This window comes from Mirounga leonina, unplaced genomic scaffold, assembly GCF_011800145.1.
Source record: "Mirounga leonina isolate KUSES-001 unplaced genomic scaffold, KU_Mleo_1.0 Mir_176, whole genome shotgun sequence".
NCBI classification, from domain to species: domain Eukaryota; kingdom Metazoa; phylum Chordata; class Mammalia; order Carnivora; family Phocidae; genus Mirounga; species Mirounga leonina.
This window is the reverse complement of record NW_023270454.1, coordinates 23,732,895-23,752,094: the sequence shown is the minus strand read 5'-3', so window position 1 is coordinate 23,752,094 and position 19,200 is coordinate 23,732,895. Positions and strand designations below refer to the sequence as shown.

The 19,200-nt window shown below is 36.8% G+C and overlaps 1 protein-coding gene across 1 annotated transcript in view; it reads left to right on the top strand.

The window, feature by feature from the left end:
• The window catches only part of LOC118022526 (mitochondrial fission 1 protein-like), a 41,817-nt gene extending 25,521 nt beyond the window's left edge, over positions 1-16,296 (top strand). Inside the window, 2 exon segments of the mRNA XM_035023248.1 lie at positions 15,802-16,056; positions 16,058-16,296. Of these exon segments, the coding sequence (XP_034879139.1) occupies positions 15,802-16,056; positions 16,058-16,276 (474 nt within the window). The 3' untranslated portion in view covers positions 16,277-16,296.
• The last annotated feature ends 2,904 nt before the right edge of the window (positions 16,297-19,200 follow it).

Here is a 19,200-nt window from a genome sequence, read left to right as displayed (position 1 = left end):
ATACATAGTTAGAGATGGAGAGATAGACAGACAGATAGACAGATAATAGATAGATTTACTACAAGGAATTGACTATGCAATTATGGAGTTTGGTTAAACAAGTCCAAAGTATATAGGGCAGGCAATTAGAAGAAAAATAATAAATAGGCTGGAAGACTGGAATTTCATGGGCAAGACTTTTGTGGACTCTCTTGGGCTCAGGGAAGCCTAATTTATTTCTAAAGCACTCATCTGATTGATCAGACCCATCCAGCAGAATCTCCTTTTCTATTACCTTAAAGTCAACTGAGTAGGGACTTAAATCACATATGCAAATTCCCTTCACAGTAACACCTAGATTAGTGTTTGATTGAATAACTGGTAAATATGGTTCAGCCTAGCCAATCCTATGAAAGTTCATAGTTTTATTCTACGGGTATCATTGATAGAAATAACTTTGTATAATGTCTGTAGTCTTCTTTTTCCCTTGCTTGGGCTTCTATTATCCTTCAACAGCCAACTATTCTCTCCACACCAAGTAATGGTTATATTCTACTCTCACATTTCTTTCTTGTTTCATCTTCTAATTTTTCAGTTGTTCTGTTTCCATTTTGTCAGAGTACATAACATTGATATATTATTTTTCCACCTGTATCCCTACCTTTGTTTTAGTATTAGATTAATTATTAAATATATCCAGTTCTCCATGGCCAATTTTCCCCATCATATTTTGAGTTGAAGTTTGTGCTTTAATAGATTCCTCAGAATGGGCTTATAAATATAATCCTTAAGTTTTGTTTACATGTTCACAATTTACTGTTGCATTTCTACAGTCTAGAAATATCAAAGAGATCTTGACCAGATTTAAAATCCTTGACTCACTCTTTCTTTGGATTTCTAGAAAATTTTGCTTTGTTGTTGTCTTGCTTTCTATGTTGCTAATGAGAAGTTTGAGCCAAATCGACTGTTTTTTCCCCTTCATTGGAAGAAATCTTTTCTTAGATGCCAGGAGAATGTCTTTTTTCTATACTTAAAGTCCAAAAGATTCACTAGTCTGCTTCATAAACTTGACCTTCCAGGTCAGTTTTTGCTCGTACATGGTAGGCCTTTATAATATGTAGATTTAGGTCTTGTTTTATTTCTAGAAACTGTTCTTGAATTACAGCTTAAATATCAGTTTTGTTTGCTTCCTAAGGGACTGCAATTGTAGATACATTTTCATTTTTTTTTGAAAATCTACATATATCACTTTATCACTAGTGGTTTTTACCTTTTCCTTTATTTTGGTTTTGTTCTTAGCTATCTTAATTCTGTTTTCAATGATTCTTATGGTACTTAATGTTAAATAAATTTTACTTTTGTCACCTTGTACTTTGGTATTTGCTTCTGAAATTATTTTATCTTTTCATTTTTTTCAGTTGTGTTTACTCTTTTGGTTTTTTCATTTTTATTCTAAGTTTTTCAATATTTACAATTGTATGTTTTAAAGATATTTAATTCATGTTGGAATAGCGTGTTAACACGTTTCATCATATTTTAATTGGTTTTATGGGTCATATTTTTATCAGTTGAAAATACTGTTTTTACTATGAAACAATTTTAAACGAATAAATATCTGTATTGATACTTTCATAATGCCCTAAAATTTATATAAAGGATTTTATTTCTAACATATTAAGGTCATTCTGGTTGTAATTAGAACTAATCAAAATTTACCCCCCAAAAAAGTGTTCCTTTTCCCTCCTTACTTATTTTTATCATTAAAAAACAGCTAAAAGTAATATAAAGTACATCCTATCTGGGGTTTATTTGTAAACATCAAATAGGATTAATTGTTTTATTTCTTAGTGAGCAATCTTCCATGGATTTCTTTAGATTCTTACAATTATATTAATTACACGTAATTTAAAAATAATAGAGACATCTAAAACACCTTTTCATTTACATTGTTAAGTTTGTATTTTTTCTTGATCTTATATCATTCTGATTTGGCTATTTGTTTAAGCTGGTAACCACCTATATTCCTTTAGGCTTCTATACCTATTAATTCAAATCTAAATGAAAGCTGAATAGCTTTCATCTCCAAACTGAGTTTTTATCTCATCCTAAAGAATTGTCTGGAAGCCATTATGCCTAGAATACAATTACTTTTAAGTGCATAAGATTCCAACAGTCAACTATCATTCTGAGTCTTGATATAACCATGCTAATGAAACTTCCAGCCCTTTTCAAAAGCAAAAAGGATTTCAAGAGATTAGTTTGAATTTTTTCTTTTTAAATTATTGCCATTATGACTAAAGGACTAGAAAAACATAAAAGAAAGATTTATTTGAAAAGGAAGCCAAAATAAAGCACTCTTTCATTAAACGAAGCTTTGAGTCAAAATAAAGCTACTACCTGGTAATTGCCAAAGAAATAGGAGACAAATAATAAATTTGGGGGTCAGTAAGCTTTTTGAAACATTTTATTAGTGAAGAAAAAATGTAGAAATTAGAAAAAATGTATGCAGCTTACATGAGTATTGCTCACTTATATGTCATCAGTAGATAAGATGAAACTATTTGGAGACATATATACATATTTATAAATTTATATATATTTATATAAACAGTTGGAACAGGGATGTCTGGGTGGCTCAGTTGGTTAAGTGTCTGAATACTACCCTAATATGCTTGTTTTTTCAATCTTGAATCCTAATTTTTTCTGTATTATTATTATTAGCACCCAGGAAGCTAAACATTAATAGACAATATCATACCAACAAGCTGGTTGACTTAAGTTTATGATCACAAATTATAAATGGGCAAGTCATATTTATCCTGTAATCATACTAGATTTCCTTAGTGAGCTCAATTTTCATTCTCAAAAATGTGTTTTTCACATGGCATCCTCTCTTCTCATACTACCAACATCTACTCATGCTTTCTGAAGCTCAATTGATCTTCACTTCCTTAAGAAAATAAAAATCATCAGACAGAAATTTAATTATGTCCATACACTAAGTCTATAATCTTTCTGTATCCCTATTCATCTCTTCTACTGTCAAATAAAAAACAAATCTGACTTAGGTAAAGAGAGACTTTATTCAAAAGAGTTATTGAAATAAACCCTTTGGGACCTATTGTAATAGGAAGAATACTCAGACCATGAAATCTGCAAGTTTCTAAGAGGTCAGACAGAAAAGAAATTTCTTTTACAAAGGCTAGAGACAAGGTGAGAAAGAACTGAGTGTGAGCAAGTGGGTGGCATGATTGTAATGAGACAGTTGATCAGAAAATGTCTTCCCTTATGGTCAGCTGATCCTCAGGAGGGGCCTTTAAGGAGAAATTGTATGCTAGCTAAGGTTGAAGGTAAGTCAAAGATCAGGGACCTGAAGGAAGTAGAGAAGCAGATTTGGTCATGTAAATTAATAAGAATTTTTTTTCAGCAACTCTCAGTTTGTTTCCTGCAATTAAGAATTCCTCATATCAGTGAGAGCATATGATACATGTCTTTCTCTGTTTGACTTATTTCGCTGGAGTGGGGGAGTGGGGTGGGAGGGATGGGGTGACTGGGTGATAGACACTGGGGAGGGTATGTGCTCTGGTAAGCGCTGTGAATTGTGCAAGACTGTTGAATCTCAGATCTGTACCTCTGAAACAAATAATGCAATATATGTTAAGAAAAAAAAAAAAAGAAGAAGAAGAAGGTAGCAGGAGGGGAAGAATGAAGCGGGGGAAATCGGAGGGGTAGACGAACCATGAGAGATGATGGACTCTGAAAAAAAACTGAGGGTTCTAGAGGGGAGGGGGGTGGGAAGATGGGTTAGCCTGGTGGTGGGTATTGAGGAGGGCACATTCTGCATGGAGCACTGGGTGTTATGCACAAACAATGAATCATGGAACACTACATCTAAAACTAATGATGTAATGTAGGGGATTAACATAAGAATAAAAAAATTCATGTGAAAAAAAAATTAAAAAAAAAATTTTTTTTTCAGTTGATCAGACATATAATTCAGCTAATCATTGGTGAGGCAAAGAATGGGAATTTAGAGTGTCTTTGTCTGACCTTATTATAGGTAAACAAGGGGGACATCATTAGTAATTAAGTCATATGCAAAAGGGTGGTTTCTTGCAGTAAACCCCATCTTTTGAAACACAAAAGGGTAGGGGAAATTTTTAACCATCCTTGTTTTTTAGGAGCACAGAACTCATAAAGCCTAACATTGTCGATATATATTTGCATCTGTTAAAATAGAAGTATCTCAAATTCATCATCTTATGCTCTTATTTGTTCCCTTTCTATCTACTAAATATTTCTTTACCTTTCCTCACCTTCATAACTCCCTTTCTACTAAATTATTTCCATAAGTTCACAATCACGCTTATCCAATCTGAAAACAAATCAAGACAAACAGGCAAACAAATTCCTCATCTCTCTTTGTCTACATCCATATTTCTCCTCTCCCCCTGACCATACAGGCTATGCTCCTTCACCTCATACTCATTTTCCAATAGACTACAATCTGGAGCTTGTCCCTTTCCTTATTGTGAATTCAACAATGACCTCCTTTTACCATTTTCAAGAGATATTTTATTTTCTCAACTTTCTGTACCTCTGCCGCACTAGACACAGGTGACCGTTCCTTCCTTCTTGAAATAGTCCCTATCCCATCTTCCAATACAGCACATTTATCCAACCTCACTGAAAGCTCTTTTAAAGTTCTTCACTACTGGGGGCTGGATGGCTCAATCAGTTGAACGTCTAACTCTTGACTTTGACTCAAGTCATGATCTCAGGGTCATGAGATCAAGCTCCATGTCAGGCTCCCTGCTCAGCGGGGAGTCTGCTTGAATTTCTCTCCCTCTGCCCCTCGTGCCCCACCCCCGCTCACATTCTCTCTCTCTCTCTCAAATAAATAAATCTTTAAAAAATAAAAATACATAAAATTCCTCACTATTGACTCTTCTACACAATTTCCAAATATTAGAATGTGCAGAAATTGTTCGAGTACCTCTTCTGTCTAATTCAGTCTAATTGCTCCCTCAGTAACTTTATCAACTCCCAAGGATTTAGAAGCTATCTACAGCCTACTGATTTCAAAATTTGTACTTTCAGCCAAAATGTCATCTGAGAGCTCTAGACTCATAAACACAATTTCCAAGTTGATATCTCCATTTGAATCTCAGATATTAAGAGAAATTCCTAAACTATGTGACTCAGTTCGCTGTTAATACCAACAGATGCTGCCACTGTTGCTAGGAGCTTTCAGATGCCCTGACAACCCATGTGGCCCATAACCTCAGAAGACTGAGATGGCTTTCAAAAGGATTCTAATGCTCAAGCTATAGAAATATTACAGATGGCAATAAATGGCAGATCGTGAGAGGGGTCCCTGGTTCTACTATCTTAACTCCCACTTGAGAGCAGCATGCTACATACTCTGCTTGATGATGCCTGGTTGAATTGACTGAGCTCCTACTGTCATGCTCCCAGTCAAAATGAATTCTACAACTCAATTTTCAGATGTATAAAAATGTTTTTCCTCAGAAAGTACAGCCAACTTGTTGAAATTAAGGGGATGCGGGGATGCATTCAGCTGACAAGTGTGCATGGAGTTACAAGCAAAATTAAAAAAAAAAAAGATGACTAATAATAAAAAAAATGCCTAAAACTAGCAATTTAATTCTTTCTGAAAGTTGAAGCCAACATGATCTTTTTAAGACAAAAATGACCAATGCATATTCGCAGTTTAGAAGCTTGAGTTAAAACAAAACCAAGAATTCACACATTTGGAGAATCATCCAAGGTTCTTCTATCCTTCAGTGTTGTTGAAATTTACATCACTTTACCTATTTCTGGCTATTGGTTCATTCATTCATATTGCTGTTCTCTCATTTTTCTTTTAGTTTACAAATCTAAGTTGGTCTGGCCCTCCCACTCCTTCCCAATGTTGTGTAAATCCCTCCCCTTCTAGGCTTTTTTTAAAGAGCTTATAACTTTTATCCCATTTTTAAACAGTAAGGAGTAGCTGCTGAAAATTGATAAAGCTAAATAACACAGCTCACTTTGAAGTCTAGTATCTAATTAGAGCTATTTCAGAGACTGCGTATTCGCTTCCTCAAGGTTTGACAAAGACAATGCCTTGAAGACTACCACTCTATTGATTAAGCAGCTGGATCCTGTCATTATTTGTTCTCCTTCCTTTTTTGAAATTAGCCCTAGAGAATATGACTGAGAAACACGTTAAGTACAAGTGATTGGTCTCATTACTGGGACCAAGAGAAAATGTGAAACTTCTAAACAAAAAGCTGAAGCTTGAATTGCCTAAGAAATCCTGACCTAACTGGCCTTAGACATTTTTACTCTATAGTTATCTTTTACAGTTTTGCAGTGCTTAAAAACTAAAATTCATGCCATTAAAACCAAGTACAGAAAGTTCTCTATTTTCTAGTCTTGTCCTGCACTATTTTTTTACACAAACCCTCAATCCTGTAGGCTGTTGGAACCCTCCCTCCCTTTCTCTTTTTTAATTAGCACCTGTTGTTCAGTGGTGCTCAATATCCCTTGAAAAGTAGCATGTTGTTAGTGATTGATTGCTCCAAGTCATCCCCTTCATTGTTGCCTCTGAAAGACAAATTAGATATGCCCTTTTCTCTTGTATGCCAAACCATAACATCAGAATAATCATACACTAATTGGATAATACCTAAGAAAACGGGAGTACTGCTTCTTCTTCAATTTCTGATTAGCCACAAATATAGACCATGCTCTCTGAATTCTATAAATTAATGTCTCCCACACATCATTCCCAAAGAGGTCTTTATTTTCCTTTCATAGTTCTTGTACCTACGAAGACAAGTATCTGTGTCCCCAGCAAGAGCAAGGTACTTAACACACATGAGAGATCCATAAATGTTTGTGGAACTAATAAATGAAAGAGTGAATGTTGGTATTCACTGTTGCAAGTAACTACCAGAAAAACTAGGATTTCCTGGAAGGGTTCCTAGTATTTTACTGAGTCTAAGGAAAGGGATGAAACAAGGCTTTAGCATAGAACTGGAACTGGGACTGATCAGGAGGTCTTTATTATACTTAATTTCAACCTCTTCCTCCTGATATGCTTCATTTTTCTTTGCTTCCAATCCCCTTTCCCTCTCTTCTTCTTCTGTCTCTCCCTCTCCCTCTATTTCAGCTTCTTTTATTTATGCAATCAACGTGACATGATCCCGTATCCCTCTGACTGCTTTTTGCAATCTGTATTTACAAATATAGAAACCAATTTGCCCTCTTAGGCCAAATGTCTGTGCCCAAAATAACTATGGCCAAAGGGTCAGATGTACAAAATACAGATATAGTTGCAATCACGCAGGTGGAGGAGGAAAAGAGGTAAATTCTAGAAGTGGGTGGTAGGCACACAATAAGATAGGTACCTAATGGGAGTCTACTACTCAGTGAATGACATAAAGGGGCTCTTAGGTGAAATAATAGAATACTGTTTATTTAGACCTTGTTATATGGATTCCTAGACAATATCTTAGGATGTGTCAAGAAATTACAGACCCTTCATCTTTAGGTATGCTTGAATATTCTAATGGTGCCAATCAAATATTGTCTTTGTTCCTATTTAATCCCCCCAATCTGTCCTTGCAATTGCAAGGAACCTAAAGTCCATGATATCATCACTTTGCCTGCTGCATCATTTTCAGGGTCAAACTTAAAGGCTCTTTCCAGCCCAACTACATAATTAAAGTTTGTATTTTGTTTCCCTAGGATTCCAGACTTATAATGTAATTATCTGACTCCACTATTACTATTCCAACTGTTTTGCTCCTACCGCCTTGCCTCCATCCCTATAATCTCTGGTGATGTATTCTTTTATTTCCTAACTTTGAGGATAAACCATGGGAAAAAAAATTCTGACTGTTTTTGACCAGCTCTCTGAAATACCTGTCTTTACCACGCAGCTCATTTTTATCTTTCCAGCTCATTAGAACCATTCATATTCAGGCCATTCTAGTTGTTTTTTATTAACAGGAATGTCTTACCAGTGTTTCAGTCCTTCTTTTCCCAACGCTGTTTCTTCCTTTACCTTCTATTTTCTTCCTCCAGCTTCAGCAGCGGCTCATTTCCTTGGGAAATTTTTGAAATAAAGTAGCCTTCTGTTTTCTGCTGTTTTTCCTAGACTTTATAAATGAACTACTAATATATAAACCAAGCAACATTTTAATATATTCAATAGTTCTCTAACTTTTCATACTTACATGTGACCAGAATTTTATGGAAAAAAATTTTATGAAAATAAAATTAAATTAAAAAATGAAAATTTTATGAAAATAAAATTTTACGAAAAAACTGAAAATGAAACTAACAAAAGCTAAAGGTAACTGGACACCTACTATGTGCCCATTACTTTTCTATGCACTTTATGGATATCATTTCTATTTTTTCCAATGTCAATATCATATAGTTAGAACTCTTCCTAATTCAAGGTGAAGAAACTGTGGCTCAAGTAACTTTCCTAAGGTCACATGGCCGGTAAGTGAAGAAAATTATCTTCAAATGTAGATTTGGGTCACTCCAGAGCCTATTCAGTTTCCACTACAATACATTATCAATGAATTATTACTGGTTTACTTATTCATATATACCCTGTTCTCTAATTTTCTGAGTCATTCTGATTTTTTAGTAAAGTAAAACCATAAGTACATACAGATGCAAAATTTGGAGTGTATTAGTATGCAATTGCTGCTGTACAATATTACCACAAGCTTAGAATCTAAAAGCAATTAAAATTTATTATCTTATAATTCTAGAGGTCAGAAATCCAAAAATGGGTCTCACCGGCTAAAATGAAAATGTCAGCAGGGCTATGTTCCTGCTGTGTTCCAGCTTGTAGATGCTGCCCACATTGCTCGGCCTGTGGCATTGTACCACTCTGACAATGCTTCCATCACCACATCTACTTCTTCGACTCTGACCTTCCTGCCTCCCTCTTTCATTCATAGGACCCTGTGACTAAACTGGGCTCACCTGGATAACCTGGGATACTCTCCTCATCTCAATATTCTTGACTTAATCTTGGATCTGCAAAATCCCTTTGTTATGTAAAGTAACATATTCATAGGGTCTAGGGATTAGAGCCTCTTTCTGCAGATGATTATTCTGCCTAACAAAATGTATGAGAGCTTTCCTTAATTAACACAACAAGGTTGTTGGGGCGCCTGGGTGGCTCAGTCGTTGGGCTTCTGCCTTCTGCTCAGGTCATGATCCCAGGGTCCTGGGATCGAGCCCCACGTCAGGCTCCCTGCTCAGCGGGAAGTCTGCTTCTCCCTCTCCCACTCCCCCTGCTTGTGTTCCCTCTCTCACTGTGTCTCTCTCTGTCAAATAAATAAATAAAATCTTAAAATATATATATATATATATTTAAATATATATATAAATAAAACTAAATTAAAAAAACAAAAAAAAAAAAAACAAGCAATGTTGTGATATGACCTATTCCTTAACAGTGTGACTGTTAATGATGATGAAGATGTATTTATTTTTGCTTGGTATTGGGGAAAAAGTAGAAAAAAATGATGTTTAAGCAACACATTATACTTCTGTTTTTACAGTGAACAACAATAAAAAAAACCTATTTTTTTCTCTTCTTTGTTCACCTGTTCCCAAGTTTTTTCTGATCATTTTTACTGAAAAATATTGTAAATCGAAATGTGTCCTTTTATCTTGCCTCTTTGTTCTCTAAGACTGAATAAAGGTCAAAATATGAGTTTGACATCAAAGAAGTTGGATTGGAGAGACACAGCTAAGTTCTACAACTCTTCTCCAAGTTGGCCTTGTCCAAACATTCCTAGATGGCACCGCTGGACAACTGGAAAACTCCAGTAGAAGCACACTTGCTCCAAATGACTTAGCACACTGCAGAAGCAGGAGTAGTGAAGAGCAAACATGATTGCAGGCAGGGGAAGCAATGAGTCAGGGCCATGCATGCACCTGTTCCACCAGTTAAGAAGAGAAAATAAGGAATAAATAAGAGCAGGAGTTCACTTCTGAATATCTTAAAAAGATGAGAATGACAATTTGGGGAACATCAGAAATACAGAGAGAGAAGAAAATATTCCCCTATGAATAATATCTCCTTTATAATCTCCCACCTACATGTGCTTCTATTTTGAAATTGTGATAAAAAACAGAAAGGCAAAAATTTACAGAAAGTAAATAGCCCATATCTTACTTCAATTTGAAAGCATTTGTTGAACAGTAACTATGGGACACCCTCTTCTAGGCACTGTGAAAAGTGCAAAACTATTGTTAAAGGATAAGTTGCATATGGTGAGCAGAGAATCAGGTAGCACTATCAGAGTACCAAGAGTACCTAGGATATCCAGCATTGTATCTTGGAAGAGTCCACAGGAATGTTAGGCAGAATGGGGTGAAAAAAATGAGAAGGACCACAAATGACCTTGCCTCAAGGATGCAGAGAATCTGAAGCAGGGTATAGGGATATAAAAAGAAAGAATACATTTAAATAAGTAAATGAGTGTGAATTGCATGAATAAAGAAATTATTCAAAGATTAGTTCTTTAAACATATTTAAAATAGCTGATCTAAATATTTTTTTTCTAGTAAGTCCAATGTCTCAGCTTCCTTAAAGACAAGAGATTGATTTCTACTGATGCTATGGATTGTTTTCTTTCTGTACATAGGCCATACTTTCTTGTTTCTTTGCAAGTCTTTTAATTTTTGTTAAAAACTTAGAAATTTTAGATAACATAATGTAAACTCTGAAAGTCAGAGTCCATCCTCCCTCCCCACCCATTTGTTATTGTTGCTGTTACTTGCTTAGTGACTTTAAGAGCTAATTTTATAAAGCTTGTATGGTTTTCTTGTGTGGGGCCACTGGCCACTGATCAGTCGTCACCTAATAATTGGACAGAGATTTCTTCAAATTACTGAGACCAGTAAGTTTCCTAACCTTTGCCAGGGGCTCTGTGTTGGGACACACCTTGAATACTAAGCCAAGTAGCTGACAGTACTATGTTAGCCTTTATTTTCTGCTTGCACAGAGCCTCAAGGTCAGCAAAAGTTGAGTTCCTGGGGCTTTCTCAGGTCTTTCCTGAGTATGTGCATAACCTTGGATATGCATCCAACTCTACACATGCATGTGGCTTTCTAGATACCTAGGAGTATGTCAAAGATTTTCCTTTGCTATGGACATCTTCTTCCCTAACTTTTGCTTTTAAGCTTTTGGTGAACCTATTGTCCTAACTGTTATCTATCTCCTCAGCAGGCTATAAAATTAAACCATTTGTCTCTAACAATTTAACAAATGTCCCCATGGAAGAGGCTTTTCACACTGGTTGAACTCCATGTCAGAGCCAATAAAAACAATTCTGAAAATGGGGTTTTCCATAGTACTACCTGACAGATCAAATGATGATAATTCTCTGAGAATAGGATTTTTGAAGGAGCTCCAAACCTGTTCTGCTTCTTCCAGTTGTGGCCAGGTTTCTGGTTTTCACTGTGATTATGGGCTGTTGGTTTTCAAAGCTACCAGGTGCTTGGGAGAAGAGGGTGGGGATATGGCAAGCTAAGATACCACAAATCTTACTGTGCTTACTGAGATTCTGCCATTTTATTTATTTATTTATTTATTTATTTATTTATTTATTTATTTATTTGACAGAGAGAGAGAGAGTACAAGTAGGGGGAAGCAGCAGGCAGAGGGGGAGGGAGAAGCAGACTCCCCATTGAGCAGGGAGCCCGATGCAGGCCTCGATCCTAGGACCCTGGGATTATGACCTGGGCTGAAGGCAGACGCTTAACCAACTGAGCCACCCAGGTGCCCCAAGATTCAGCAATTTTTATAAATACTCCTTGATCGCTGCAAGCTTTTGGCTAATTTCCAGAATTTTGAGAAGGTTAATTCTGACCATTTTGATCAGTTTTCTCATTGCTTTAATGGAAGAAGAAATTTTAGGAGGTTCTTCTCTGCCAGTTTCACTGATATGCCAATATAAAGATTAAAAGACTGGGTTTGGGGGACAATTCCACAATTTAGCAGGTAATTACCTTGTCCATGTGAGAAATGATGGCAACTTGAAATAGGGTATTGGTAGTAGAACTCAACAGAAGTAAACACATTTGAAAGATACTTAGAATAAAAAATTATCAGGTCTCATGTTGAAAGTTAGAGTGTTGTAAACAAAATTATGGTCCCCATGATCTTCACCCCTTGGTGCTGCTCCAGTGGTTACGTTACTTTACATGGCAAAAACAATTTTGCAGATGTAATTAAGATTTTTAATCAGCTGAACTTAAAATAGTGAGAATATCCAAGATTATCCAGGGCTACCCAATGTAATCACATGGGCTCGTAAAAGAAGAACAAGACAAAAAGGAAGATGTGGCAGAAGAGGAAGTCAGAGAGAGTCAATGCATAAGAAGGGCTTGCTGTGCACCATTGCTGGCTTGAAGAAGGAGAAGACCATGCAGAAGGTATGTAAGCCTAGAAGGCGACCCTGAAAACCAGGTGAGGACCAAAGAACTGGCTGATACTTTGCTTTTAGCTCAATGAGACCCTGAGGAGGGAGTCCAGCCACACTGTGCCAGACTTCTTTCCTACAAAACTCTGAGGTAATAAAATAATGTTTGGTAATGTGTTATGTTAGCAATAGAAAAATTAATACTGAGAGTGAAGGAGAGAGAGAAAGCAAGGTTGCAATCTTGTTTGTGGCATAGAAGTGAATGGAAATTGGCATAATTTTCTGAAATAGAAACAGATTGGGGAGTGAGCAAGTGAAAAGCCAAGTGAGAAGCAAGAATCATGAGTTCAATTTTGGACAAGTTCACCTTTCAGTACACTGAAAGTTCAAGTAAACAATGTTAGTAGTCTATGGCTGATATAGATCTGGAGCTCAGAGAGCAAATCAGGTCTAAACATATGAATTTATTTGCATATAGTTATTAATCGACACCAAATACATGGATAAAATTGCCTATAGAGAGAGTATAAAATGAGAAGAGACAAATGATTATCTGAAGCTGTGTTGCCCCCAATTGCTTAGGTATAGCCTGAAACAAGATTCCCTTAATTAAACCTGTATCTTTGCTCTGTGTTCCCCAATCCACTTTAAGGTGGATATTTAGAGTTTGAAGTGAAGTTTGTCTTTCTCAAAGCACTTCAGGGGGCAAGAGTAGCCAACATATTCCAATATCCTAACATTTTCCTAGAATGTTTCCTGAAAGCTCCAAATAGTTTAAACAGCAGCTTCACTATCAAATATCAAGGATTGCCAATTTTTAGCAGACTGGCATGATGAAACTCCCCAACTCCCTGCTTCCCTTAAGTCAGGCAACTCTGCATTTGATGATTGAGCATTTAAATATTGCACTTCTAAGTATTTAATGCCTACATTTTCCAGAACCTCTTCATTTGAAAAATACAGAAAACCTCCACTAGCTTAGGCAAAAAATAGAAATTTATTGAGTATACTCATTGAATAAGTAAATATTTATTTTTTTATTAATTGTATAACATAGCAGACACTGTGCTAAGTGCCAGATATTCAGAGGTAAACAATAACACCCTGGTCCCCTGCACTCCAAGGTAAGAATCTAGTGGGGTATGCAGATATTTAGTAAAATACGCAACAGGAGGAATTGTTGAATAACCAAGTTGAAGCCAAGGCAAAGATGGAGCTGAGCTTTAGAAACCACTGAGGGAAGAAATCACACCAAGAATAATAACTACTGAGGACCTCTATTATATTAGACCCTTTTCTTTTCATAATCTTAGGTAATTCTCACAAGTGTATAATTTGAATAGTATTAGATCCATATTGCCAATGAGGAAATTAAGGTTCAAAAATATTAACAAATTGTCTAAAGTAATGTAAGTGGTAAAATAGAGAGCTAATATTTGGACCCAAAGCTCAAAACTTCGACATTCATGCTCTTTTCATTACATCATTTTACTTCCACCCTAAAATCCAGGACAATGAGAAAATGACAGTTATATCCAATTTTCTTTTTTTTTAAGATTTTATTTTTTTATTTATTTACCTGAGAGAAAGAGAGAGAATGAGCAGGCGGAGGGACAGAGACAGAGAATCTCAAGCAGACTCTCCACTGAGCGCTGGGCCACCTACACAGGGCTCCATCTCATGACCCATGAGATCAAGCCTGAGCCAAAACCAAGAGTCTGATGCCCAACCTACTGAGCCACCCAGGCACCCCTGTCCAATTTTCTTTAAAACTATAAACATGTGACAACTTTATCATTCATTCATACCAATGGCCAAGTTCTTCTATGACTTCCACTTCCCTGTTTGAGACTGTTTCTCTCCACAACTGATTTCATAGCTTTGAATACAACTACAGTTATGTAATTAATCCATTAGCATGGAAATAATATATATAAATAGGTATGTTATATACAGATATATTATATATTAAGACTGAAGTAATTAGTGTTGCTTCATTAATGCAAATTAGGAGAAACTAGCTGCATATTTATGTCCGAAAACAATAATAAAATGAAAGAGATGTTAATAGGCTTTTTTAAAGGTAAGTTAAAATTAAAGTATTATATGTAAGCATATTACAGTACTGATACAGTTTAAATGTAGTAGGCAGGAATACATTAAAAGAAACCCAACTTGACAGATTTTGTATTGTTTATATACCCCATTTACATGGCATTTCTGAAAACAAAGCCATTTGAGATGGCTGAGCAGTAGGAAGTATAAACCACAGTCTGTGAACGTCGGTATCAAATATGTCCATAAAGGGAATAGTGTCCCCAAAGAATATTATTTTTGAGGAAAGCTCATATTAGAGACATAGCTCAGTAATACAATTTTAAAAAATTGAAAAAGGATCAACTATATCAATGTAAAAAAAAGTTAATGCCCATTTTGATCTATGTATTTCATTTTCTTCTGACAGCAATGCCAAGCACTGAGATCCCAGAATTTACCATGAATAATGCATAAACAACACACGGGTTCATCTAGCCATACTAAAAACCCCTGGCCTCAGGTTGACGTTCCATCCATTAGGTGGGAGCGAGAAGAACCCGAGTTTTCTAGTTCAGTGGGCTAATTTAACTTCTTCTTTGCTAAAGCGCATGCCCCCACACTGGTATATATGCATTACACCTGCACACGTACAGGAAAAACAAACACAATTATTTCAATCTATAAAGTTCAAATCCCAATTTCTGAACTATTAACAGTAATGTTTGGTGACTCACTGGATGTTGGATAAGATTTATGTAACTCCCAAGAAGAGCAAAATCATTACCCAAAGTAAAGATGTCATTTTGAAAATATTGCATTTACTTAAGTATATTCTCCTGATGATAATTTGCGTTGTGTTTGCTTATCTATGCTTAACAAATAACTCTATATCAAAAGTGAGATCTCGGGCGCCTGGGTGGCTCAGTTGGTTGGGCGACTGCCTTCGGCTCAGGTCATGATCCTGGAGTCCCGGTGATCGAGTCCCGGTGATCGAGTCCCGGTGATCGAGTCCCGCATCGGGTTCCCTGCTCTGCAGGGAGCCTGCTTCTCCCTCTGACCCTCCTCCCTCTCATGCTCTCTGTCTCTCATTCTCTCTCTCTCAAATAAATAAATAAAATCTTAAAAAAAAAAAAAGTGAGATCTGGGCACTGGAGCCTGAGAGATTCTGTACACCACAGGCACTAAAGGGAAAGTGTTACCCAAGTGGCTCCAAGCCCTCCAACTTCCTGAGATCCTTCCCTTTTTAGAATAGTCCAGCTCTCGGGAAGTGGCTCTCCAGCCCTGCCCGTAGGTCATGGAGACCCTGGCCCAGTAGCGACCTAGGTGTGGGGCGGCGGCCGTGGAGGCCGTACTGAACGAGAAAGACCTGCCGAAGTTTGAAAAGAAATTTCAGTCTGAGAAGGCAGCAGGCTCCGTGTCCAAGAGCACACAGTTTGAGTATGCCTGGTGCCTGGTGCGAAGCAAGTACAACGATGACATCCGGAAGGGCATCGCCCTGCTGGAGGAGCTGCTGCCCAAAGGGAGCAAAGAGGAGCAGCGGGATTATGTCTTCTACCTGGCTGTGGGGAAGGAACTACAGGCTCAAGGAATATGAGAAGGCATTAAAGTATGTGCGGGGCCTGCTGCAGAGAGAGCCCCAGAACAACCAGGCCAAGGAACTGGAACGGCTCATTGACAAGGCCATGAAGAAAGATGGACTAGTGGGCATGGCCATTGTTGGAGGCATGGCCCTGGGTGTGGCGGGTCTGGCTGGACTCATCAGACTTGCTGTGTCCAAGTCCAAATCCTGAATGAGACTGCACCTCCGCCTCTGCCCAGGGATACGTGGGAGCCTATGGAGGACACTTGAAGAGGGGGGACCCATCCATCCTTGCTGTCTATTTCTTCTATACCCCATCACTGCCCTCTGGCGTTCAGCCTCATTTCCCCAGAGACATGTCCAGTAGCCCCAAACCATGTGCTCTGGGATGAGTCTAAATAAAACTGTGCCTTGGCTTGGGAATTGAAAAAAAAAAAAAAAAAAAGGAATAGTTCAATTCTCCTTTATCCCAAGTACTCTGGGCAGTGTATCACTATCCCAATTATTTCTGAAGTTCTTGGAATCAGGTGCTGTAGTTCTCTTTGTCATGTTTATGTCCAAAATTAAATTCTAGTTATTACTGAATGGTTTGATCCCTGCCATCTCAACTTTTATAGTTTCTTTCTTTTCTTCCTGTCCCATTGCTCTGTGATGTGTCTTATCCCCGTTCCTTCTTTCGAGCCCCCATTGGAATTCTTTTTGGTGTAACCAGTCTTTACTCAGGGTTTTGGCAGAATGAAGCAACACTAGCAGAGTACATAAAAGTACATAAAAGAAAACAATTTTTAATTTATCACAAGATATCTGTGCCCCAAAGATATTATCACAAGATAATAGCATTGAACCATCACCACCATAGAAAACTTTCCACCAACTGCCCTTATTCTAAAGCTGTTTGTTTGCTTATTTTTTATTTTTTGTGTGTTTTTATCTTCCACAACTTTAATCCCATCATGTCTTCTTCACATTGTCCAGCAACAGCTCAAAACTCAAAACTAAAAATGCCTGTTACTTTACTAGGCAAAGTTAGCTTTCCTGACTTCCTTGTCCTTCATAACAAAAGGATCATTAAAATGTTTCTCTAAACAAAAGTTATCATCTGTGATCTCCAACTTAAGAAATACACCAACAGAACGTTGAAACTGAAGTTTTTCTTTCATGTAAGATGAAATCCATTGACAGCAAACTGTCCCACTGCTAGTCTCTGAAAGCATAAAGGAATTTTGAGAAACTGACTCTCTTCATTTGCTGAGAAAATCTGAATCACATCTGGTTGGTTGATTATTTCTTACTATTACACAAAATCAAATTAGAAATATTAGCCTTCTTGATTTCAAATGGGAGCTCCACAAGAAGTCCAAAATATTGCAAAATTATTGCGAAATATTTTGGAGTAGATTTACAACAAAAACACAAAGAAGACATTGGGTTTGTTTAGAGAGAGGACTTCTGCCTGTTTTTACCGTGGTTCCCTCAAATGCTCACATTTCACACGCACTTTCTCCATTTTGAGGCTGTTCTCAGAGATGTTGGCAAGGTGGGGTGCAAAACCAGTAAGGGATTCATTTCTCCCCAAATCAGTCAGAGGATGGTAGGGTCCCTCCTGCTGTCTTAGCAAGTTCAGGTACAGCAGCCCTTTCTCAGTGATTCTCAAGATCACCTAATCTTCTTAATTTTTTTTCAAGAAACTGCCTATTTTTCTTTAGCAGTAGAAAAAAACCAAATTTTTATTTCCTCATTCCATAAGATATAAAGCAGTGCTAGAGAAAATGGAGGACATAAGAAGAAAGAGTCTCTTTCTGTCTTTTCTATCACTTCTTACTAAGGTGCACACAATAAGGACAACACTTCGATCTGTTGAAGCATTAGCATTCCAGGCTCAGGCCAAAAAAAAAATCTGTGTATCAGATTCTACCTCCCAGCCTAGATTATACGAAGTTACACTCTAGGAAAGGGTCCTGCACACTGTTCTGCAGAGTAGTTGATGCATTTCCCTTCATAAAAGTGCAGAAACACAAAATACACAACTCTTCATCACCATTCTTTTAACAAATGTTATTTGGGCCTTTGAAATATTTATGATTGGATTTCCTCCTTAGTTTCTTTGATTAGTCATCTTTATTTGTGTATTTCTTTATTACCTTTCTGTTAATTTACATTTTCTTTTCATTTTTTCTCTTACAGTATCTGATATGGAAAACAAAAGATGTGGGACTTAATTCATTGAGACTTTAAATTTTCAAATGTTATTTTGGTACTATTATATTGGAAAAAATGAATTTTTAATATAGACTGTTCTAGTCAAACCCTTCATCTTAAAGAATAGGAAGTTGAAACCTAAAGAGATTAAGTAAGACTTGCTGAGAATTTCTCAGATTTTATTAAAACAGGAATCCTGGTCTCTTGCTTCTCAGGCCATGGCTTTCTACAGTATGTCCTGTTGCCCTCAATCCCTATGGTGCATTTAGTTTGTCATACTCAATAACAGCTAATATTCTGTGTTGTATTACTTACTATTGTTTTATGTTTACTATTGTCTAAACTACTGAATTATAACTTTTTTGAAAATAAAGGTTATGTTTGATTCTACAGTGTCCTTGGAAGCTAGTATACTACAGTGCTGGGCACATTTTTTGACAATCACTTAACATTTGCTGGGTAATATTAATACATCCTTTTTTTTTTTTTTTACAAGTATCTTTGCACATCTTCTTTCTTCTTGAATTGACTGAATGATGTTAAAACTAAGATCAAATTAATTTCAGGAGTAAATAATAAGTCTTTTTCTATCCCCTCACTAAGGGTAATGTGAGAAAATGTTGCTAGAATAAATGAAACCTTTAGGGAGGAACTCTAATCTTCCCTGTACTGACGTTTCCATATGGAAGGAACTGCATTACAGTAACATTCCAGCCTCTTTGTTCTGGTACTCACTCTTCCCCTGAAATCTCACACTTTCCCAAAGGAAATAAAGGGAATTTTACTCAAGACAGGAGTTCTGTTTTCACAATTCCATGGAAATACCATTTATACTATATTCTATTTGGTGGTCCTGAATCTGGCCCTTCTTTAAGGGGCCTAATTGTCTTCAGAGAGGTTAATTTGTTACTTGCTCTCAGCCATGTGGTAAGCTCA